Source organism: Triplophysa dalaica, chromosome 1, assembly GCF_015846415.1.
Source record: "Triplophysa dalaica isolate WHDGS20190420 chromosome 1, ASM1584641v1, whole genome shotgun sequence".
NCBI classification, from domain to species: domain Eukaryota; kingdom Metazoa; phylum Chordata; class Actinopteri; order Cypriniformes; family Nemacheilidae; genus Triplophysa; species Triplophysa dalaica.
The window spans coordinates 31,192,062-31,216,775 of NC_079542.1; the positions used below are offsets into that span (position 1 = coordinate 31,192,062).

General features: G+C 36.2%; 1 protein-coding gene across 5 annotated transcripts; it reads right to left on the reverse strand.

Moving 5' to 3' along the window:
- Nucleotides 1-156: 156 nt before the first annotated feature.
- Nucleotides 157-23,059, reverse strand: mctp2b (multiple C2 domains, transmembrane 2b). 5 transcript variants are annotated; one of them, XM_056749486.1, is made up of 22 exons: nucleotides 22,929-23,059; nucleotides 17,467-17,994; nucleotides 15,406-15,459; nucleotides 14,886-15,006; nucleotides 12,296-12,438; nucleotides 8,251-8,327; nucleotides 8,060-8,171; nucleotides 7,120-7,287; nucleotides 6,906-7,036; nucleotides 5,984-6,170; nucleotides 5,535-5,628; nucleotides 5,059-5,161; nucleotides 4,870-4,972; nucleotides 4,662-4,763; nucleotides 4,444-4,518; nucleotides 4,105-4,224; nucleotides 2,632-2,745; nucleotides 2,448-2,489; nucleotides 2,213-2,322; nucleotides 1,875-1,984; nucleotides 1,512-1,609; nucleotides 157-879 (listed from the first exon to the last, which is right to left on the reverse strand). In XM_056749486.1, the coding sequence occupies exons 2-22, from the start codon at nucleotides 17,914-17,916 to the stop codon at nucleotides 802-804; spliced, it is 2,592 nt and encodes an 863-aa protein (XP_056605464.1). In that variant the 5' UTR covers nucleotides 17,917-17,994; nucleotides 22,929-23,059; the 3' UTR covers nucleotides 157-801. The 5 variants fall into 5 exon arrangements, with proteins under 5 accessions (XP_056605464.1, XP_056605463.1, XP_056605465.1 ...); XM_056749485.1 differs by having other exon boundaries at nucleotides 5,535-5,631; XM_056749487.1 differs by lacking the exon at nucleotides 15,406-15,459 and having other exon boundaries at nucleotides 5,535-5,631.
- Between the last annotated feature and the right edge of the window lie 1,655 nt (nucleotides 23,060-24,714).

A 24,714-nucleotide genomic window follows, 5' to 3' on the forward strand; every position in this document is an offset into this window, starting at 1 on the left:
GATGCCAAATGGAAATGTTTTGGTTCTTATAATCCTATAAAATATTCAGATAATATCTGTGGCATACGTTTTTTGCATACAACTGGAAGTAAAGAACAGAAGTAAATCAGTAGCACACAGGACATACATTTAATCCTGTAAAAATTGATTCGTATCTAGAAAAAACAATCTATTCAGAATTTTATTATTGCACAAAATAGATTCACTTATAATTTCTGTAATATTGTTTTTGTCAAAGGCACTTTTCATGCATTCAAGCTCAAGGATATGTTTATCATAAACATTTTTTTTTTTTTTACAAATAATTAAAAATTAAATAGGCCCAAAGTATGTCTTTACAAAAAATACAGTTGAAAATCGTATACACAAAAATAATACAAAACATATTATTCTTTACAAAACCTATTGTACACGTCTGACAAATGTGTATAAAATTGTACACTAACGGCATGAGTGACTGCAGAATTTATATTAGACTATTGACGGAAGCTCGTGTAGAACTTTCAAGATCAATTCAGTTCATGAGAGAGTTACTGTACGTTGCTCCACCCCTGACTGTGACAAGCTGACCGGAGATGTACAGTAAGAAGTCTTATTGTTTATCTGTGTGTAGGTTCATTCAATAAAATCCGGTATCATGTTCTTATGATGTACAGACCTCCAGCACAAAGGATTTCATTTCACCCACATAGAAACAAACACATTTGCATTAAAATATACAGATCACCTGCAATCTGCTTTATAAAGTAAAGTCTGTATTGTGTGTCAATGCGCCTCCAAATGTTCTTCACACAAATATTCTCAGGGGTCTTTATGGTGGGCTTTTCTTCTCCTGTAAGGTCTGTGAAAGCTACAGCTGCTGAGCTCTGTGTACTGCGCCTGTAAAGATTTATTCAAGATGATCAAAATGCTTTCATTGAAATGCACGTTCGTTTGAATGTTTTCATCATGCTTATTACAATGAATCTGGTCAAGTGACTTTAACAAAGCGGCTGGCCACCAAGAGGGGGCGATCAGTCTTATGTACAGTATCGTTCCTTGTCAGGTGACGTCACACTCGAAGTGCATTATGGGTATCGCCGCCATTTGTAAGGTATCAAATGTTTATTTTCTATCTTCATTCAATTTTGCATCATTTTAGAGATAAAATGGTATGTTATTGTTGTGTAATATGTTGTAATACTAAGACACATGATAGAAACAGCCGAAAGCTTCACCACTAGGAAACAAAATGAGGTTTATTGGTAACGTTAGAATACTTTCAGTTCAGTCCTCAATGCAGCGATACCTCCAAAATGGCGCCTCAGTGCTTCACACACAATAAACCAATGTGTCTGACAAAGTTATGTAGAGTCAAATTTTGACTTTTACATGTTACGTGAGGTTGAAAAATTATGTACCTTAAAATATATTGATATCAAGTGAGACAATGATGAAAACATTCAAGACAATTATAACAAACTTGATTTTAGTATTTAAATATCAACATCAAAAAATTCTTCGCTTATTACCATTTGGACATCTGAAGGCACTCTGGAGAGAAAATCCACCACCTCATTGTTATCAATTGCGTACGGGTTGCGCAGTTTCTTTGTGAATTTATGTATACCTAAAAAAAACATAACACCAGACATTGAAATCCTCTCTTCACACTCCCAGACACCATAAAATAAACTGCAATTGCTTTACTAATAAAAAAAGAAAATAATACACGAAAGATGTGCAGATATTTTTGTAATATTTTATGTGTATTTTTTTATCGTGCACCTGGCTATGTTTTGGGTTTGCGTATCTTAACCCTTTTTTGTGACAAAAAATTATTTGCTTTTTCATTTTCTCTAAGGTGCAAAATAATATAGTATTGGATGTCTTACCCCATAATAAAACAATGTACCGAACTGGAATAAAATATGTGATGACTGTGGCAATGATGAGAACCAGGAAGGCCAGATTAGACAAGAATGGCACTGACCAGTTGAACGTACTGAGGAGGAAAGAAGAAGATACATCACATTTATTAGAGAATGTCCTTTATTCATTCATTCTTATGAAAACTTCTAGCATAAAAACTAGTTTACTTAGCGTTTAACTATTTCAGAATATCAGTGCATTACCATAGACACCAAGTTTCATTATTAAAAAGAAGTCATTTAAAATCATTGTGAAATATGGTGAAATACATCTCGAGTGAAAAGGTGAACAGAACACACACTTCTTTATTCTTTCCCCAAAGCACGCAATCTCCTCCAAAAGGTTCTGGACCGTAATGACAATCTCCTGTACCATGTAAATTTTCTCCATTATCCCTTTCTTTTCGGACTCCTACAGCAGCAAAAAGAAAAGAAAAGAAAAGACAAAATCTTCACTTGGTTTCAAATACGAATGAAACTGTGGACTTCTTTAACAAGCACGATCTTGGAACAGTGAGGAAAAAAAGCATGTTTAACCTTCTCATCTTCATCTTCTTCTTCATTCATCTCCATGGTATCCTGCCAAAAAAAACGCCTGATTGAATATCATTCAAGTTGACAGATACCAGATACCAAAATGTCTGAAGAACGCTCATTGCAAATGGGGATTTTCTTCCAAAAAGTTGATTATGTAAGTCTCTACTGAGGGTAGTTCGCTCACCAGGTCCCTGCTGACTCTCTCGGAGGCAATCTGAAGATAGTTCCACGCGATGAGTAAAACCAAGAACAGAGGCAACATGTAGAAATCCCAATACCACACAGTAAGAATAAAGACCTGCGGGAGACAACATTTAGACTCAATGAAGATTAAGTTTCCCGAGACGCCCGAGAATAACGCTACGTCATCCTTAAGTTATACCTAAAGAGTGGTAGCGATATATTCTTAAGAACGACGTATTTATGCGAAGTTTTTGGGAAACCCAGCATATTTCATCAGATGCAAAAACGAAATAATCGAGGTATAAGGATTATTGTGACACATTCAATTTTGTAAGGATCCTCTCTTTTGTGGTTTAAAACCACAGCGCCCCATTCCTTTACAGTGGTTCAGCTGTGCTATTTCTTTACAGTTATTCTTCAGTTGAATTCTCAATTTAAAAGCAAAGTTAATTATGTTCTATGTTGTTTTAAAAGTTAATGAGTAATTGTGTTAAATAATCGGGATCTCAATATTGGCCAAAATAATCGTGATTATGTTTTTTGTCATAATTGAACAGCCCTGGTATAAAAGTACATTTTCATTCAGATGGCCAGAAAGAGGGCGGAAAATTGGAAATACAAAATTATGAATTATGACGATAACTTGACATGAGGTGAAATATAAAATGTATAGTTAATTATAAAACAAAAAATTACACTGGGCATTGAGTTTATTACCACTGTATGATACTTAATGCAGCATTGTCACAAATTAAATCTTGATCTAAAATCTAAGTTTTAAAGCAAAATCTAAAAACTTACTCAAACAAGAACAGCAAATTCTTTAGCCATCTTTAAGAATTGGCTTAAGACACATCTCTTTCGTTAACACCTGACACAATAATACTAACTATATTCTCTTCTTTGCTCTTCTATTCCTTTCAAAAAAAATGATGTGCTATATGTATATGTGTGTAGGGTCTACAGTGGTTCTCAAACGGGGGGCCATGGTCCCCTAGGGAGCGCTAAGATGGATCCAGGGGGCATTTTATGAAATGTATTATAAAAAAATTAAATCAAACGTCAGAAAAATAAGACCACCAACCAAAATAATTGATGTTCCAGCACTGTATAATTAAATATTTTTGGTTTCATTAAAATTCTATGTTTATGATCATGTTTGAGTTATTTGGGGGGCCATGAAGCGATACACCCTACACAAAGGGGGGCTTACAACGAAAAAGTTTGAGAACCACTGGCGTAACAGTATGCCCTTTTTTTGCACGGATTTCTTCCATTGTTATCCTTCATTTGTAAGTCGCTTTGGATAAAAACGTCAGCCAAATGACAAAATGTAAATGTAAACATAAATAGCCAATAGAAAATTCTAACTTTTTGCGGCACCTTTGACTCTGAAATGAACATAAAGCACTTTTTCTGGACTTTAAACACACGTCCTGAGATGGAGAATGTATTGTTGAAAGATTTGTCTCACCAGAAATGCTATAATACTCCTCTGAAGACTTTCCCACTGAAAACAACTTTTGATGAACTGGTTCACGCGGCACACGGCTCGATAGAGGTTCCTCACGCGAATAACATTCCTGGCAAGAACCTGTTGATATCCCATTTACATTAAGTCTTTAAGCAGACACTTTTATCGAAAGCCAATTACACATGAGATTTGACAAACAACACAGCTGTAAAGAATATAAAACACATTTTACAGGACACACAAAGATTTTTAGAATTTATGTTACTGTGCTTTGACCTTGCATGGTAGCATACTGTACTATATTATACTACACAATATAAACACAAGTGAACCTCGTACCTTCTTAGAAAACTTGGCATTGTCCTCAATGAACTTTTGTTCTCTAGGCATGAACGTCCTGATGCTTGCTTTGACCTAGACAATGGGTTATAGAGCCAAAATATAAATGATGAAACATATCACAAATATACTGTAAGTAGCGTATTCAATTATAATATTATATAAACTATATTAATATAGATTGAAACAGGAGTCTGTTGTGCTTAGCCCACACTTACAGAATTATAGATAACTTCAAGCTCCAGTAATATTGTTCCTTTGGATTGTCCTCCCAAATTCTCTTTTCTCAGAGGACAAGCCACTTGCTGGCCATTATGTACCTGTTGCAGAATAAATGATTATAAATAAATTGGTTTATAGCAACCAAGTAACTTCATCATTGCTCTTCGTGGTAAGACAAATGTAAATGTTCTACTGTACACTCACCGAGAGTAAAGGAATGGCCACCTTCCCTAAGAAATCAGGAGCTTTGTCTCCATCCTCATCGAACACAGTTATTTCCAGAACTTCATGAACGTCCTTCACTGGACTGCTCAGGAAACAAACAGAACGATGAGCATATTTAGTTTAATATCAACAATATTAATGTACTAAAAAAGTAATACAGATACTAACAAAGTGAAGACTTTATTCCACTCCGGGTTGAGGGTTTTGTAGATAGTGTGAGTCTGGAGTCGGTTGTTTCCCAATTCAAGGACACAAAACGGATCGCTCTTTCCTAATGACACAAGGAACACCAGTAAAAATCACTGACAACCTTCATTTGCATTTACAATTCACAAATGAAGGGACAGTTCGCTCAAAAATAAGAATTATTTCATCATTAACCCCTCATTTCAAACCTGTATGACTTTCTTTCTTCTGTAGAACACGAAAGAAGATATTTTGAAGAATGTTGGTAAGCAAACGACACTGAGCCCCATTGATTTTCTCTGTATGGACAGAAAACTACTCAAAATCTCTTCTTTTGTGTTTCACAGAAGAAACATTCATATACTCATGTTGTAAGGAACATGGGGGTGAATAAATTATTTTGTTTTTAATTTGGGTGAACTTTCCCTTTAAAACTTTACATAAAATTAGCCAATCACCATTCAGATCAGCAGCCATGAGGTCACAGGCCTTGATCACTTTGACCTGAAGGAAGCCAACATCTCTCTTGTCCTTAAAGCAGTTCCTTAAACTCTGCTGAGACGAAAAAATAAATGCTTTTGTAAAGAAGTAAGCTCATGAATATCAAATGTTACGTGATGTTACACAACATGATGAATGCGTTAGATAACTTGACATTAACAGTAAACTTTGTTTAAAAACCTGCGATATTGAGTTGATGTATCTAAAAACAAAAACAGAGACATTCTCAACTGTAAAAGAGTATCTCATTTCTTCTAAAATGTATATCTGGTGGTTTTGACAACCAAAGGCTGCGCAATGTTGTATTATGTAAAACTCATTGACCGTGGGACAGCATCTGAAAAGTTGACCTTTTCAAGATGGTGGACCTGCATTCTAAATTACACATCGATGGATGTACACCTACGTATTTGAAGCGCATGTTTTCTCTCTCGTGAGGTTCCTCCAGAGGTGGAGCTACGAGGTCTGTGATGGAAACACCAGTGCAGGGTGTGGGCGTCACGAGAAACACAACTTTCCCTCGACAAGAATCCAGCTCCGGTGTGAAAAGAGTGGACTCATTCAACGGCAACCCAGACAAGAGGACCTCACACCTGAAATGTGTTACATAACTTCATTCATAAACTAGCATCCTGATAAAATGTAGAGTTTAAATGCACTGTTAGTCAAGACTGTCAAATGTTCAAATGTAAAGAAAATTGTGTCATTAACTTCTAATGATAAAAAGTAAAAATATGCCGCTTATCTTATGATACATACATTATATTGTAAAAAAATCTATGCCTTAAATTTCAACTTTTTAAATGTTAAAAGCTACAACAACTCACCACTGCCAAAAATGTAACATATTAGGTAGAATCTGAATTTACTTATAAATGTAAAGGGATAGTTCACCCAAAATAAATATTCTGTCATGAATTATTCACTCTCTACTTGTTCAAAACCTGTATAAATGTTTGGTTGAACACAAGGAAAGATATTTGTAAGAATGCCTATAACCAAACAGATGTTGCCCCCCATTGACTCCAATAGTAGGAAAAATGACAATGGTGGTCATAAGTGCCACAGAACTGTTTGCTGTCCTACATTCTTCAAAATATCTTCTTTTGTCTTCAAAGTCCTTTTCCTACCGTGGGAGTCAATGGGGTCCAAGGACTGTTTTGTTAAAATAAATTTATACAGATTTGGAACAACTCGAAGGTGAGTTAATGATGACAGAATTTTCAATATTGGGTGAACTGTCCCTTTAGGACACTAAAATGTTTGCATTGTATAACATAACATATACAATTTCCTCTGTAAAGTCATTCACAAAACCTCAGACTCACTGTCCATAACATTCCTCATATTTCCGTCCCCCTTTTCCCATGACTTCGATCTCTAGAATGTTTGATCCATCTGGGAACTGGCTGAAGTCGAACCTCTCTCTCCACTGTGGCTTCACCTTCTTAATTTGACTCTATGAGAGTGGAAGCATAAAAAAGCATTGATATTATGTTATAACAGAACAAACTTTTGATGACCATTAATGGTCCTCCATACCTTGCTTTTATACTTCTGATCCCCCAGTTTGAAGCGTACAAACACGTCGGCCTGTCCGTCCAAAGGAAAGTCCCGACCCTCCACGAGAGTGATGGTGAAGACTCCAGTCCATAGCTGGCTTTTCTTCATGGACTCTGTGAGACGTCTGTGGTGTTCTGGTGTACTTCCCTGAGAAACAACACACATATTGAGAAGCGATATTACACCGGACACCGGTGGCTCCGGATAACAAAATGCAAATGACAAAATGCACCTCATACAAAAAATCAAGGCGAGAAAAAAATGCTTGATTCAGAGCTAATGCAAAAAAAGCAAAGCTTAAAAAATTTGGGGATATCAATTTCAAGTTAAAGAGTAAGTAGCATTAGATCATGAAAATTACATTTCATGCTGTTTTCTATCCATACACTGTATATAACCTGTAAACCGTAATCCAGCAATAATGGTAGGCGTTCCATCTGCGACACAATTTTTTATAAAAAATAAACAAACCACAAAACGAAAGTAAAATCCGATACCCGTGCAACGTGCAGCTGACACTCAATATCATCACTCGCTCTAGTCCCGCCTTGCTCGTTACAAACACGTTTGACCAATCACAGCAGACTACAGTCAGTCAAGAACTAAGGTTAGAATAATGACCTATTATTCGAAATAATAGTGTTTATTCACCTTCTATGTACATAAAGTTGTTGTTGGACAATCCATAAACCAAAGTAGGACCTTAAAAATCATATGCTACTTACTCTTTAATAATCAGACGATTTGTAAGAGATTAGGGGCATTCGTGCTATTCTAAAACAAATCCTCACCGTAAAACTTCCTTTTTTCTTCGGGACAAACCTCTTCACAATAAAAACAAAATGTTAAGACATAAGCAGCAAAACAGCAGTTAGTAGAGTTAGTAGCGGTTGCAGAGAAAAAAAAAGTTTTTTCATACATGTTTTTTGTTCCTGCTGTCTCGCACGGATAAACAGATGTCGATGACTATCACACCCATATCGTCCTCCAGGCTGTTAGGGTCATCCAATGGCAACACCATTTCACTAGTCCTGTTTCAACGTTCCAGACAAAAAAAACATGAGAAACTAAACTCAAGGTATAATATCAAGAAAACATAATTCGACTTACTTTTCAAGTTCAAGTTCACTGAGGACAAAAGCACAGGAGCCCATGAAATCATCCGTGGTCAAATCTCGATCGTAAACCTGAATGATTGATGAATGAATGAGTGTACTCATATTATATGTTCATATATTTATACATCTTTTTAACATCATGTGTCATAGGGGTCATTCTCACGAAACCACTACAACATCATGGCAGTAAGATTTGAATTATAAAACACAAAAAATTATCATAATACACATAATGGTGTTCTCTACCTTGCACAAAGCATAATATTAACATGAATGAATTAATTCATATATTTGCTTTTTCTGCTGAAATTCTCACTACCGTGACGTGTCATAATTTGTCTAAATGCAATTAGTTAAAATTAAATATTCATAAAAAAAACAATAAAATAAGATTACATGTTCTTCTAGATGTTCTCAAATGACCAAAACCATTGACAGAAAATTCATGGAAAATGAATAAAAGTGTCCAGGATATCTCATTCTCCATATGACAAACAAAGATAAAGTTTGGTTTTACTTTTTTTAAAGAAGATTAAAAGCTTAACCTTCTCATGTCACGCTGTGTAAACGACTAATTGTCATAACATATGCAGGTAGTTTTCCGCATTTGAACCCCCAGATTGTTCCACACCTGTATAAATGTATTTGTTCTGCTAAACACACAGGACAATATTTGGAAGAATGAAAAATCTCATCCCCCACTGACTCCCATAATATTTATTTTCCCTACTATATCAGTAAATGGTGGATGAGATCTGACATTCTTCCAAATTTCTTCCTATGTGTACAGCAAAACAAAGAAATGTATACTGGTTTGAAACAATCTAAGGGTGAGTAAATGATGAGTATCCCTTTAAAATATGCTTTATTAGTATTAATGTCTTGTTATGTATGATTGATAAACGTAATAACTTGCGTATGCATCATGGCTTCACGTTTTTGGCAAACATTCAATGGTATTGACTGTTTTAAATGGTAACAGAACTTTTAAGGCCTTTTTTTGTTTAAAAAATGATCAAAATTGTGTAAATCACGTTTTAATGTGAATGCTTTTAAACATGTCCTTACTTGTTTTTAATGAAATGCGTGATTAAAGGACCATACAAAGCCACCCTACTACCGCCATTGAACATGTCAGATCATGATTGTGTTCATCTCATTCCATGTTACAAGACTGAACTGAAGAGGGGAGAAGCTCAAACAAAAACTGTGAAATCTTGGTCCGATGATGCGATTAATGAGCTAAAAAGATGTTGTGACTGTACTATATGGAATGTGTTTATAGAGTCATCAGTGGACATTGATGATCTTAATGATGTTGTTAGTTCTTGGGTGACTCATTGTGTTGACTCATTGTAAGCCTTGGGTGAGTAAGCAACTTACTGTAAGTGCTTGCTAAGCAAGAAAAAAAAACAGCTCAAAGGGGGGATTTGGATGAAGTAAGCAATGTTCAAAAACAGATAAGACTTAAAATCAAGAGGCAAAAAAGGAATTATAAGGATAAAGTTGAGTTTGAATTAAGAACCAATTGTATGGGCTCAGTATGGGATAGTTTAATACAAACTTAGTGTGGACAGTACCTACATTTTTAATTGGTCTTTGGAACTTCGGTATGTACCAAAACTTTGGAAACTTTTTGGAAATTATTATTGTCATGATCCTGTCCCTCTTGTCCGGAAATTTTGAGTGTTGAGGACAGGGTCATGACAGTACCATGTCTTGTGTGTGTGCTATGTCTTGTGTGGAGACAATTGGCTGTTTGTAATCACATTGCGCCACGTGTCTTGTCTCGTACTTTGCCCCCTTGTTTCACCGCCATTGTCCCATTAGTGTTTCATTCCTCTCACCTGCCCCACAATCTTCCCGTTAGTGTTTGATTCTCCTCACCTTCCCCTTGTTAACTTCCCTCGTTAGTGTTCCCTTTTTGTAGTCCCAGCTTCTCTTTGTCCCTTGTTGGTTCGTTCTTCGTACCAGTTCGTGTTTTGTCCCTGTCCAGATTATCTTGATCTTGCCTCGTCCGTGCCTTGTCCCATATAGTGAGGTTTGTTTGTTTTTGCTTTAGTTCTTGTTTTGCCCTCTAGTGGGAAGTTTTTGTTTGCCTTTTTGAAAAGTCTTTTGTTATCATGTTTGTTCCCCAATCAAGGGTTTTTGTTTGACATTTTAATAAATTGTTGCCATGAAAGACTTTTATTTGGGGACTTTTCGTCTGCATTTAATACGATCCACCAGACTTGTTGGTTAATAAGCTTCGATTGGATTTTGGCGTGTATGCTAGTATGTTCGCTTGGATATTACAAATACAAATAGGTAACAGAGGGTAAGGATCTAGTCCTATTGTTACAACTGTGGGCTCCCCTCAGGGATGTGTACTTTCTCCTCTCCTATACATCCTTTACACTAACAAGTGTCGTAGTCAGTTTGAAAATCGGCACATTTCGAAGTTTGCTGACGAGACAGTGAAAGTTAGTTTGTTGGTCGGAAAGGAAGGGGACCACGCTCCTATTATTGATTATTTTTCAGGATGCTGGGATGATTTTGAATGCAGAGAAAACTAATGACATATGTATTGACTTTCGTCATAATCAGACTGCAGTGTCTCGCACAGATAATCATCAAATTGAGTTGGTTGAAAGTTATAAATACGTAGGCGCAATAATAGACAACAAATTAAACTTGGGATAGAAAATAGGCCAACAGATGCTTTATCGTTTTCGGAAGCTAGCCGAGTTTAATATCGACAGGACATTGATGATTGTTTTTTATAAAGCACATATTGAATCGATTTGAACTTTTTCATTACATTGTTGGTTTGCTGCCTTGAAGCTCAAGCAAAAAAATGCATTGGTTAAAGTCGTGAATAACTGTAGTAAAGTAGTGGGTGTGAAAATGACGGGGCTGTCTGACTTGTACAACAGGTAGCTGTTCAAGAAACCGAGTTACATAATATCGAATAGCTCTCATTCTCTCCATAATGCATTTCAGACACTTCCTTCTGGATCTTTGTATAGAGTTCACATAGCCAAGACCAACAGATTCAAATTCTCATTTGAACCTAGTGGCATAAGCTTGATCAACGCAAATAGGAAAATATGTGTTTATAATATTTATTTTTTTGTGAATTTACTGTGTATTTGGTCTTGTATTAGGTGTGTGTTGACTCCATGCTGCAGAGTAAAAATTGCCCCTAAGGGGAACAATATAAAAGTGATTAAGGCCACGTCTACACGTTGAAAAGTTTTTCCTTTGCGTATTTGAAAAGTTTCAGGTACACATTATAGCGTTATCAAAACTGTCTGGATTTACACGGATCCAGGTGTAAATAACTGAAAATAACGCTGTAGTATGCACTCAAGGCCAGTGGATGGCGATATGGTTGTGTAAAGAAACAGGACATGCCTTGGCACATACACATGCACAGGTATAGGGCAAAAGTGCTTTTTAATACCGTTGGTCGATGTATGTATGTTTAAAGCCTGGGGAATGTTAATAGTGGGGAAGTAGCACATTTTGCTGGGGAAACTTTAATAGATAGTCAAGCAGTGAGAACTCACAGTACGGGAAGCCGACATTTGTTTTTGCTATACTCGCGTGACTGAGCGAGTAACACACATGCGCGTGATGTCATCATCATCGGAAAGATCCATCTTGCTGTTTATATGGAAACGAAATGCTAAAGCAAAATGTGGATTTCCTGCACCAATAAGACCAGCAGGGAGACACAATACTATCATTCGCCAGACTTTAAACACACATTTACGTCGACCAACGGTATTAAAAAGCAAATTTGCCTTATAACTGTGCATGTGTATGTCCGTTTTCTTCACACAACAACATCCCCATCCACTGGCCTGGCGTGCATACTGCAGCGTTTTTATCAGTTTTCCTGGATCCGTGTAAATGCAGACAGTTTTGATAATGCTGTCATGTGTACGTGAAACTCAAAACTAAGACTAAGATGAAATAAAAAGATGCGAGTGTTTATAAGAAACCAAGATTTCGTGAGAATCACCCGTTGAAGTGTCAGAGTAAATCTGTACCTTGATGAAGAGTTTCTGGTCTAGCTTGCGGACTGGGAAAGAGAAGGATTCATTCCAGACCGGATTCAGATTCTTATACACCACTTTACTTTTATAAAGGGTTTTCCCATCCAGTTTGAATTTCACATACGGATCGCTTGTGCCTGAAATGAAATAACAGCTATTTAGTGACTTCTTTAAACGTAATTTAATATTGTTCTGTAAATGATGTGATTATTGTCTTTTTCATAAGGTAAAAATAAATAAAACATTTATTAACATTTGCAGTTGACTAATCAAAAGGGTTTGTGGCATAGGCAATGTGCCACCAGCCATTCTGTTGTCCAATGAGAACTTGAGAATATAACAAACCATACAACAGGAAATTACATCTTTGGTTTGCTAAAGTCAGTGTCTAGTTTCCTAGACATATCATCTAATACAGTTCCAGATTTTAATGCAATAAAAATCTGAGTTTTGGCGGTCTCAGAAATCTAAATCTCCACTTCATTGATAACCATTCTGTGACCTGCACATACATGCAAACAGGTGCATGTTCAATCAGATCCGTTTCATTGAGGCACCGCAGACATGCAGCAAACTCAGTTTAGTCACTTGTGTGGGTTAATCCTCCGATGAGGATGTGGTTGACACCTCAGATCAAGATCAATTCATGACAGCAAACCAGCATGTTTCCTGACTCAAAGTTTTCAACAACTGCCCCCGTTAAAGGACTGTTTCAACTGACCCCAAAATATTTGGACTGCCACTGAAATACTTTAAATTCCCCTGACAGAGAATTGTGTCAACTGCCCAAACCGGTCTTTTTGGCCCTGAATAATAAAAAAACGTTTGAACCAGTAGGGGGCAGCATTTAGTTTTAATTCAGAGTTGTGTTCTTAATAGTCCCTCATTGATTTCTTATCATTCATACTTAAAACGCCAACATGATATTTAAATGAATCATCGCCAATAAAGGCGTGTGTGGAAAACATGGACTGTTATATGCAAACACACTGTAAAACCTCAGGTTGATCTTTGATATCAAAGACACGCAAAGCAAGCAATCATCAAAAAGTCAGTTCTTCATATGAAGAGTTTGGTTTCAAAATTCAGTTTTTTATTATGTTATCATGTTTTAATTGTGTATCTATGTATTAGCTAGCTTTATTTTTGTAGATATTATGGCTCAAATCAAAACAACTGCAGTTTGATTGATATTAATTGAAACGCACAATAAAAAATATGAATAACATGTTTCTTCTTAAATGGAGTTATCTCAATTTGGAACCAAACTCTTCATATTTAGCTGTACCCTTTTGAAACTCTTTCAAGGAAAAACATTCCTATGAAATTGACACAAAATAGGTCTGAAACCTAAACAATTGACCGCAAATTACAGTCAAAAAATACACAGACTGATAAACAGGAAGGGTGTTTGTTCAATTGGATTGGTACTGATACGTAGTACGCAATACAGACACATATCCAAGTTTGCATCTGTCTGCTGATCTCCTGTGTGTTTTCACATGTTTCAGACGAGACATAAAATGGAAATGAATGATCTGGGAGTATAGGTGTGTCCTGTCTCTGAAAGGGTGTGACCTCAGACAGGTTTCAATGTGCTTTGAGGAATGTTGGTTAAACTATGAAGACAATGTTAATGCAGAGATAAAGCAAAACAAATACAAATCGAACTCCAACATTGTTCTTCATGTATTGTTGGTGCTGGAAACACTGGATTGGTAGTTTCATGCGGTTGCCAGGTTGATCATTTAAAATTTTGAGCAATGCCATTTCGTTGAAGTTTTGTTCTTTTAACTACTAAGATAAAATATATTTACAGTACATATATTCTCCACTTCCATTACTATGAATGGGAAGGAATGCAATGCACAATATGGCCGCCCTATAGAAGAAAGTTCTGCCTTCCAATAAAATGACCCAATCGATAAATTGATCATTCATTGGGACGGGCTCTTGCGAACCTGTGCGCATGTGCAATAGCTGAAGTGACCTTAAACAAAGTTATTTTACTGCAACTGTAATCTTTGATGTCAAGATTAACTGTTGTACAGAAGTATGCTATTTATTTGTGATTTTTGGAAATGTCAGTCTCGCCCCATTCAAGTAGATAGGACTGTTGTCTTGCTATGACTGAAATAGCTGCCACAGAGTGGCATGACTTCCATATTTGCTAATAACTTAACTAAAAGTAATTTAGGTTCATTTACATACATTCTGGATGAGTGGACTTTGCCATGCAAAAAAAACAAGTAGCCCCGCCCCAAACTCGTATCATTGGATGAGCAAGTCAGACCACTCAAACGCATCTGACGCAGTGTGAACACACTGGAAAGTCTACAAACATTTTCCCCAGAGGAGGAAGTATTTTACATCACCTTGCACACACAGAAGCTTTAACACAAGATTGACAGCACTACATTCAAGTTATACATGAGTTTACCCAATCCTATGGGAATCAAACCACAGAACCGGAAATTTTTATCTTGCAGGTACACCTTAACAAACAGTCGCTTAATTGTCATTCAAATGTGTGTGTATTGTGTTTCAGGGTGTGGTTTGGTTATACACACATATCGACACCTACCGCATCGGTCTCTTATGACCAGCCCACGTCCCTCTTTCAGGCATATAGTGAGCAGGTACGATCTCTCGGGCTCTCTCTGATTCGCGCCTGCTCCGGGTGTCTCTTGCCTCATGTCCAAAATCTGCAAATAAAATAGAAATAATATCAATAACTTCTTCTAAAGGTCTAAAAAAGTTAATACCAAAACCAGTTAAAGTATCTTTAAATATCAACTTTCCGTTAAACAGTTATATATATTTCCTTTACAAATTATCTGTAATCTTAAATGTAAAAAAAAACAATCAAGGGCACTCTATGGAGTTTGCTCATGTTTGTCACGCACTCAAAAGCACATCCACTCTGTATGGCGTTCAAACAAGATTAAACCTTGAGCTTTCAATGCCAGCTGAAGACATGACACTGACATGCACAGTATGATCCATTTCATGGGCATTTGAAAAATAGAATTAGCTTAACATATCATTTCATACGGGACAACAAATAAAAAACAACACACATATCAGACACATTAGAAACCTACATTATTGTGCTCGCCGTCATGCATGAAGGACGTTTCCGGACCATTTCTGATCGACTGTGCATTGGGTTTCCCAAAAACAAACATAACAAACGATCATTTGGATGTCATCAGAAACAGTAATTCACAATCTACAAAACTGGTGTGAATTATTTCCTTCTTTTGCACCTGCCGGCTATACACTTGGTCATGGTCACTCTTAATATTAAAGCATAATGCTGAGAACAGCCGGTCTACATAGCTTTATTAAAAAATTCCTTAGCTGCAGGGAAGAGAAATCTTCATAAAGTCATATTACAAACAACAGAGGAATTTGGGAGTATTTTATCGTACTTAACAAAGCAAAAGCAGTCCTGGTTTTACATTACTTTACCTTTGGTGGGGCAAATACGCCCTGTATAAAGAACACATCACCTGCAAAACCCTTAAAAAGGCTTTTAAGACCCTTTTAAGATGCTGTATAATTTGTTTTGAGAGGGACACAGTTGGGTTACTCTTCCTTACTGCAAACCTAAAGTTAATCTCTCTATGTTTAGCGATTAAAGGTTTATGCTTACAAACCAACTAAAACACCTTGAAAACACAGTTTACTCACCCAAACACATACGGTAGCAATCACATAGTGTCCACTAAGTAGCGGCCATATAAAAAAACATTGTTAATGTAACAAAACGGCTAAAATAAAAGAGAAGGATCACCGACACAACAGAAAGAAGACAAACATACAGTAGCATCCATCTTCATCTGACCATGTGATCTATAACTGTGTACTAACATTTTGTGGAATTACAGTACCGTAGTAAAACACTTCCCGGACGATCATTTGCATTTTAAGCAAATAGAGAAGCGGCGGCATGCTCTTAATGTTGATTACCACATTATCTGGCATAGAAATGTTTTGGCAAGTTCCTGTACCGATGACACTGATGTTCAGAGGAAGTACATTACACAATAGAGTCATGATGCTCTTCCCTTAAGGTAAGTAAACAAAATAGAAGAAGATCTATTTCATTTGCTAACTTAATGTTAACCTTTTAACCAATATAGCTGGGTTGATAATCCCTAAGGATAACTAACTTTTTGTTGTTATTATACTAAAAGGTTCTATGTTTTATAGTATAGGTTTTATTATAGTAAAAGTGTACTAGCCATGTTATTTTTGTCGACCCTTTGTATTACTTCAAATCTATTGGTTAAACGAAGGTTGCTGTAGTAAAACCATGGTTCACTGTCATAAGGGATGCCAAAATTGTAAAAAGTCCAGACCTGTGTTCGTATCGTATCGACTAAAACATTTAAACATATAACTGTTAATTTAAATTCTATTAAATATTGACTTACATATCATTTGAAAAAAATGACTACTTTTAACAACAACAATATTATTATTATAATTATGTTTAAAATGATAAAGAAATCAAATAAATTATGTGTACCTATAATTATAGAAGATTTAAATATTACTTGAAATACTTAAATTAAACACCCAAAAAACATGTTGCCTTAGCAAAAAAATGTTGCCTAAGTATTAACTGAAAATAAACAAAACTAGACTAAAATAAACATCAATTAAACCAAAATCGCAATATCAATATGAAATATGACTACTACTAATAATAATGACCACAGCAAATATAAATGGCAATATTAATATAAAATATGACTACTTAAAGCACGTAACATTTGTTATTTTTAAAACTTCAATACATAAATAAATGAACTCTGAAATAGCAATAGTTTAGATAGATCAAGCTAAACACTGGCTATTCCATAGTGCTTGTAATGATGGATTTAATGCAATAAAATGCAGAATTTATTCTCACCTGAGAAAGTACTGTAGTTTAGTATTTACTTTAGTAAACTTCCTTCAAACTATGGTGTTTTTGAACCTTTCTATAGTATTATAGTTTATAATAGTGACTACTGTATATTTGCTAAAGTAAATATAACAGATACCAAACAAGAAAATGTTTGTGTAACACAATCTTAAGAGTAAGCTGCAATAAAAAGTGGAGCTATTAAAAACTTCCTTCCTCCGGCATCATTCATTCATATCAACATTACCTCAGTCACACTCTCTGGTGAGAGAACTTGCGTGTCTCCTAGTTTTAGCATCTGTTCAATGTTTTCTGAAGCCTCAAAGAAGTCCTGCTCCTCATGTGCACCATCAGAGTCTGACTCCTGCGACGGCCAGACCTTAGAGTCCACCAGCATGTTCAGCGAATCAGCATGCCCGGTGACGGCCCCTCTTCTCTGCACATTCATGTTGGGAGGGGTTGGCGGTTTGCAGAAAGAGGAAGGCCGAAGGTTAGCTGGCTGCTGGTGGGAGTGGCTCAAGGAGGAGGATGTCCGATGATGGGGGACATCTTCTTTAGACGTTCTCATCCGCTGGTCCAGCAGACTCTCCTCCCTCACCTCTGGTTTGTTGGGGTGTTTGATACTGCCAACTCGTGAAGTTCTAAAGAGTTTGGCTTTTTGGCGCAGGGTGCCAATCACAGACCTTTTGTCCTCCATGACAGGGCCGTAAGAGTTTACTTGAACTTCCCAAGTTGGCCGTAGAGGCCTCTCTCTCACAGGCTAGAGCTCCAAGACCTGCAGGGATGATAAGTGAGCAAACAAGATTTGTCAAAAACTGGCGTAAAGTTAACATCATAGATCATATACACCTAGGATGACATGTGGGTGGGTGTATTAAGAAAGAATGTCACTTGACTTTTTTTGACAAAGCCCTCCAGCATGTGAACCATCTAAATCAGCTAAAGACCACCATGGACCTATAAACCATGTTTCAAAACACAGCTACACTCCTACGCTGGTTTTAACTGGATCAGAAAAGCCTAAGAGAAATAATTTTCTTCAATTTCTAAAGCAAAAATAATTCCAGGTTTATGGGTTCTGTAAGCCAAGTGAACAATGTGGTAGGCGGAGCCTCCAATGCGCATGTCTTAATGTGTTTCCTTTCACTTGTAGAAAATCACACATTGTATGAACACACTTTAAACTGACACAGAAAAAGACAGACATTCCAAAAACAATTTGAGCATTATTGTGAAACTGAAAAGGTTCTCATGTGTCAAGAAACATGCAAAACGCGTTGTGTCCAAAAATCAACAACACTTTTTTAGGAAATTGTAAAAAACTGTAATTGTTTATTAAAGTTCATATTACGGCTTTAACCCTCGGCCTTCTGGGTCTTTTTGACCCGAAAATGACGTTTGCTATAATAAACAAAATTGTTCTCTTTGTCCAAATGGCATGATTCTTTGTAAAGTGGTCAATACTTTCTAGATCTACAAATAAAAAAATGGAATGATTTCTTGATCTTGAATTTATGTTAGTGTGTAAAGAAAAGTCACGGTCTTGGGGTCTCTGGAGATTAGAAAATGGACAAAATTAGTCCTCAAAATTGGAAACAACGCAGACCAAACATTGACAGTAATAAAGTGGCACACTTCCAACAATGCAAAAAAGATCCACAATGCAAAATGATCATGCTCACACGCGTGCACACACATACTCACAGGGACAGAGAGATAAAAGGATGAGACAAAACAATTTAGCACACACTCACAGTTCTCTTACAGTTAGTAACTGTTGTTTAGATTAAATTTGTAGAAAAGCCATGTTGGGTATTCGCCCTTCGGTCAAGTGTTTCATTTTCAATCGGCTTCGGCCAAGAATTTTCATTTCGGAGAACTCTAAAGAAGGCAACTCTTCTCTTTGTAAAACCTTGTTCAGGTTTGATTCTAATCATATTGTAACATTATTGATAAACAAGAAAAATATTGTTATGTTATGTTATCATATGTCATAATATGTATGAATAATATGAATCCAATCCATTATATGAATCCAACTGAAAAACCTGAAAACATATCTTTTAGTTGGTCTGATATAACATTTCAAAAAGTGGAGCTCTCAAGCAATCTACTGGTAAAAGTGATTTTTCCAAAAGATGGGCAAAAATCTTACACTAAACCATGTCAAATAATCCATGTTATCCCCATGAACGAATGTTAGAAATGTGCGTCTTTTATAAAGTGAATTTTACATAAAAATTTGTTATTGTATATAAATTTTATATAAATGTAGAGTAAGATTACATTTATTTAAAAAAACAATTATTTTGTTACAAAATTATATTTTGTTGCCTGGGGTGTACACCCCAAACGAAGATCGCATAAGGGTAAAATACTGTATGTTCAGACACTTAATGTGGCATTACACTATTTACATTTTAACAAAATCAAGCTCAAATAGCGTTACGATCCAGATAGCACATCTGTAAAAGGTCTGCTAAAGATCTGGAAAACATCTGCTAAACGTCTTAGAAAGGCAGCTTTAAATAAATTCTAAATCATTAACATCTTACAGACATCTTCTGGGTGTTAATATGACATCTGACAGGAAACGTCTCAGAGATGTTTTGCAGATGAGCAACCCATCCAAAACAATATGTCTTGCAGATGTACGTAAATGCAGACATCAAATAGACGTCTCCCAGATGTATTGTGTACTATAAGGGGAGATTTTTGACAGGCATAAATAAATAATAGACAAAGAAAAACCTTAAATATAATGAAGGAAAAATACATAGAACAGAGTTACTGTCTGCCTGCCTGCCTTAAGATTCTGTATAACTGTGTTTTGTTGAAGGCTCAACATTTTATAAGACGACACTTTACAACAAACTGCATTAAACATTTAGTGGGCAAGCATCTGTTGGGCTTAAGTTGTATTGATTTTTTTAAGCTGTTGTGAAGGTTTAATTTACTGTAAACACTTGACAGGTCTGTTCCTTGAATTCGACGAAAAACTACTTCTTCGAGAAAGCTGCACTGGACAGCAATAATCCGATATTAAAACGATTAAGACAACACTCTGAGTGGGAATGAAGCATGCAAACAGAGCTTTTTGATAGCGCCTAGGAACTTTCGCGGTACTTTGTGACATGTTACGCAGACGCATGGCAGTGGAGAGCCATCTTGATTATGCCAAACAACATGGCTTCAAGCAAGAAAGCACATTTTCGGTCCGGGCCAACAATTGTAGAAAATAAATGAAACACCAAAAAACTGTGTGTGGTACCATAGCGAAGACGAAATATTTGTTGATACTTGAAATAATGGAGGGAACGTCAAACGGCGTCGCTTAGGGACGTAATGACGTATGCCATTAATCGAACTATGTATAACATGTAAAAACGGGAACATGAGAGGTATATTCTTAAAGCAGTTATGTAAACACCTTCATCGTAATATTAGCTTACTCAGAATAAGGAAAATAATTTGATTACTGATGTCCATGTAAACGTGGTAAGTGTAATTCAAGTCCCATGATGTCACCTAAGGGATGTGTTCAAATAACAATTTCATTTGTTTTAAACAGGCCCAACACGTTTAACGCCTAAACCCATGAACAGCCGCACTCAAGCTCATTCCATGTCTATGTGTTGTGACATACTGTAATGTGACCTTGCAGCTATTTACTGCTAATGGACAGAGGACACATGATTCATTTTTTGTGTGTTAATTACATTGCTCATACTTATTGTTATGGACTTGAACACAACCCCTTAAACCAGTGTAGATGATTTTTTTAGACCTTGGCCAATGAGTAACCAACCAACCACTGGCCTGATCATCCAACAAGATTGTTCACATGCAAGCAACATTCACATTTACTTTCAATCCTTCACTTATGTCACATGTAAAACATGTGACATAGCTTTACAGTATGTGTTTGGTTTGGGAGTAAAAACAACTTATATCATAAAAAGCATTAGAAGAGGGGACTGAGATGTAATAGAATATTCTAGAAGTCCACCAACACAGAGGAAATAAATCTGACAAAATAAATCTAATCCTTTAAGCCGCACTGTCAAAATAGGCCAGTGTTTGTGTCCGTGCAATACTTGTGCAACAACAATAATAATACTATTTTATAAATCAATTATTATGTTTTTTTTACTGAAAATCATTGTATGATATAAATGATTTAAACTATTATCATTTTTGTTGTTAGGTATTATGAAATATTCTCTATAATTATATTTCTATATTTGTTCATGTAAATAATGCATTAAAACCATAAAATTACTATTACTTCTGTGAAGATTAGAGATTAAGTGTTATAAATGTTGTTAATACAGTAACTACAGGACAGAACTTTGTATCGATGTCACTCTACAACACTGCACAACTTTCTGCATGCTGCACTCATACACTTGACCTGGACTTCATCTCCCTCTGCAGTCAGACCCATTATCTGGGGCTGGACCAAAGCCAGCACACCATTCTGCGAGAGGAAATGGCTGAGTAAATATCAGAGTTGGGTTTCACGCAACACCTGAGGCTAGTAAATATACATGACCACATTTATAACATCTCTATTCTTTGAGCACAGAATCATTTCTAAGATCACAAAAACAGAAGAATAAGTTTCCTCTATATGTTTTCATTCAGCATGAAGTGCTTTACTCTCTGTCATAATGTTATTAAACTTTGAGGAACTTCGAAAAGAAAATCTGATTGCTATTTCACACTCACATGTTAAAAGAGCGGCATCGCAATTTCAATACCACACAATCTAAGTAACACATGCCAATAAAACAGCTAACAACATAATAGCCAGGCCTACATCAACCAAATAAGGCGTTTGATACAAGCACTTTCTAAAACTGCATGTAATAATTTACTGTTGTGTAAATAAAGCCGGCTGTAAAGCTAAGCTAATAGTTAAGGTGGAGCTGTGCAAACATCATACAAATCTTCAATAATGTTCCAAACACACGTGCAAATGAGCTTCCGTGGGTTTCAAAGCCATTAATAAGCTCATTTCACTCATTTTCACAGTCAGACACCCCTGCAGATTACAGCAGTGGTTCTCAAATTGGGGGGGATTCCAAGATGGATCCATGGGGGACCCACAGATTTTAAAGCATTTTATGATATATAGAAATGTATCTATCTATAAGATCTATCTATCGGGTTCCCACACCTTTTGACCAATGAATTTCCTTGATTTTTCCATGACACCCCATGTTTGGGAACCCCACTCACCTCTTCTGCTTTGAGATAGTAAGGCAGTTTAAGACAATACATAAAACATCTCTTTTAAAGCTTAAGACATATTTCAGCATATTTTGTCCCACTCAGGTCACTCCTGACATTTGTCAAACCAAACACACAATAGTCCCCGAGCCCCCCCCCCCCGCCACACAGAACACAATGCATTGCACTGACAGCTCCATTAACTTTCACAAAGGGAGAAACATTCCCTACGAAAAAACGAACAAAATGTCATTAATTCAACATACACACGTTCATTATAATCACCTGTCTGACATTATATCTTATGTCATGGAAGACTGAGAATAATTATGGAAAATGTCATTTAATACATTTAAGTAATTTAAACGAGCTCATGTGCTTGCGGGACAGTCCCAACATCGACATCATCCGAGGTTTCAATAATTTAAATATATTAACAGTTATTTGAATAAATAACATTATCAGAAGTGTTACCTGACGTCCAGCGTTTAAAGCATTTTCAGGAGCACGTTTTCGGCGATCACGTACTGGACCGGAGAGAAAACATCTCATCTGTACACTGGTAACTTCCTACTCGAGTAACACGAGTACAGTGTAAAGTAAAATACCTCATTGATCAGAAATAGAGAAAGTGGGAGAGGAGCAAATCAGATGCATGTGGGCGGAGTATTGGTGGCCCAAAACGCAGGAAGGTGTTTCTAATTGGCCAAGTAGGCTATTATGGGGTTTTCTGTTTAACTTGTTCTCCCTTTATAATATTCTTATATTAAAAAACTTTTTTATTTTTTGTGCTACTAAAGTATCCATTGGTCATTTCCAGCCGTTAATTTTGATCCAAAACGTAACCTTGGCATTTCCGGAACAGCGGAGAGACGGCGTGTCACGTGATACCTGTAACTTTTCTCAACACTAGGTAAGATGGACCAATAATCGTCGTTTGTGATAACATTATAATGGCGGCGCTTTTAAACGATTATTATTTTCACAAAATTCGGGCTTCCGTATTTTGAATCAATATAATTGTAATCGTTATAGATTTTATTATAGAAACGTTAAAATAAACTTCCAAGGTGGCTCAATGGAGAATTAGGACTTCGGAGCCACCAGGCGCCCCCTGGTGCAATAAAAGGGTTTCGTGTTAAAGTTTTTTTTTAATTCATTTTGTACAACACGTATAGTAATCTCGGCCAAGGGGTTCGATGCATATTGCACACAAAACTGACAATTTTGTTGATAATTAAAATATATATATTGTGCTCTATTCATGCATTGCAGAATTTAAAAAGGTCATTTTTGACCAAAAATGTTATACACAGAGTAATATTCAATGATTCACTGGACATTCTTTCCACATTAGATGGCACTTAAACAATGAAATATTCTACTTCGAAACATTCGTGGAAAAATAAATAATATTAGAGAAAAGATATTACATAACTGAAAAATATAGATCATGATGTCACGAATCGTCAGGGAAGAGAACCCAAATGCAGGAAGCGGTGAAGGGGAACGCGAATACATTTATTAATAAACAAAACACCCACGATGGGAAAGACGAAAGGAGACAAAATGCAAAAACAAAGACGTCCCACAAGGGGTCAAAAAATAATAGAGACAGGGTAAATAAACGTACACGAACTAAATACAGGACTAAGGTGACACGGCAACAAGACAAGGTAATCCACAAGAAGTTTGAGCACACGATTCAGACAAGGTTACAATGTAACGTTTAAAACAAGCACAACGAACGAGCACAGCACAATAGACGAGGGCATTATAAAGGGATCTAAATCAAAAAGGAACAGGTGCGGGGCATGAACTAATTAACAATCAATAACGAAAGGCGAAAGGGTGGGAACAGAGACGGGACCGGAGAGAGCATATGTAAGGACAACAGGGCCAAAATGCCTCTCTCCACATAAAACAAGGGATCCTGCCATGATTCTGCCCCAAGATCAAGAAAGACATGACATGATGAGGCAGAATCATGACACATGATTTGCATAAATATTAATTATAATCATGCAATTCCCAAAAAGCAATCAATATTCGATTATAATGTAAATCATTAATGATAAACATCTCACAGAATTGAATTAACCTGCATTATGTAAAAATTCAGTCAACATCAAATAATGCACATCTTATTTACTACCCATTAAAATTCTAACACAGAGGTTAATGACACAGATAAAAATTGTACATACATATACGGTGTATATATAAAAAACCTGTAGCCTATACTACTCCAAAGCAGCTA

What these genes read in the sequence shown, in the direction of transcription:
- mctp2b (XM_056749485.1), bottom strand. Translation starts at nt 17,916, where the DNA reads ATGGAGGACAAAAGGTCTGTGATTGGCACCCTGCGCCAAAAAGCCAAA. An exon ending in ACAGCAGGAACAAAAAACAT is followed by an intron (nt 7,288 to 8,059) that starts GTATGAAAAAAC and finishes GTTGTTTCTCAG; the next exon opens with GGAAGTACACCAGAACACCA. An exon ending in GTACATTGTTTTATTATGGG is followed by an intron (nt 1,610 to 1,874) that starts GTAAGACATCCA and finishes TGTTTTTTTTAG; the next exon opens with GTATACATAAATTCACAAAG.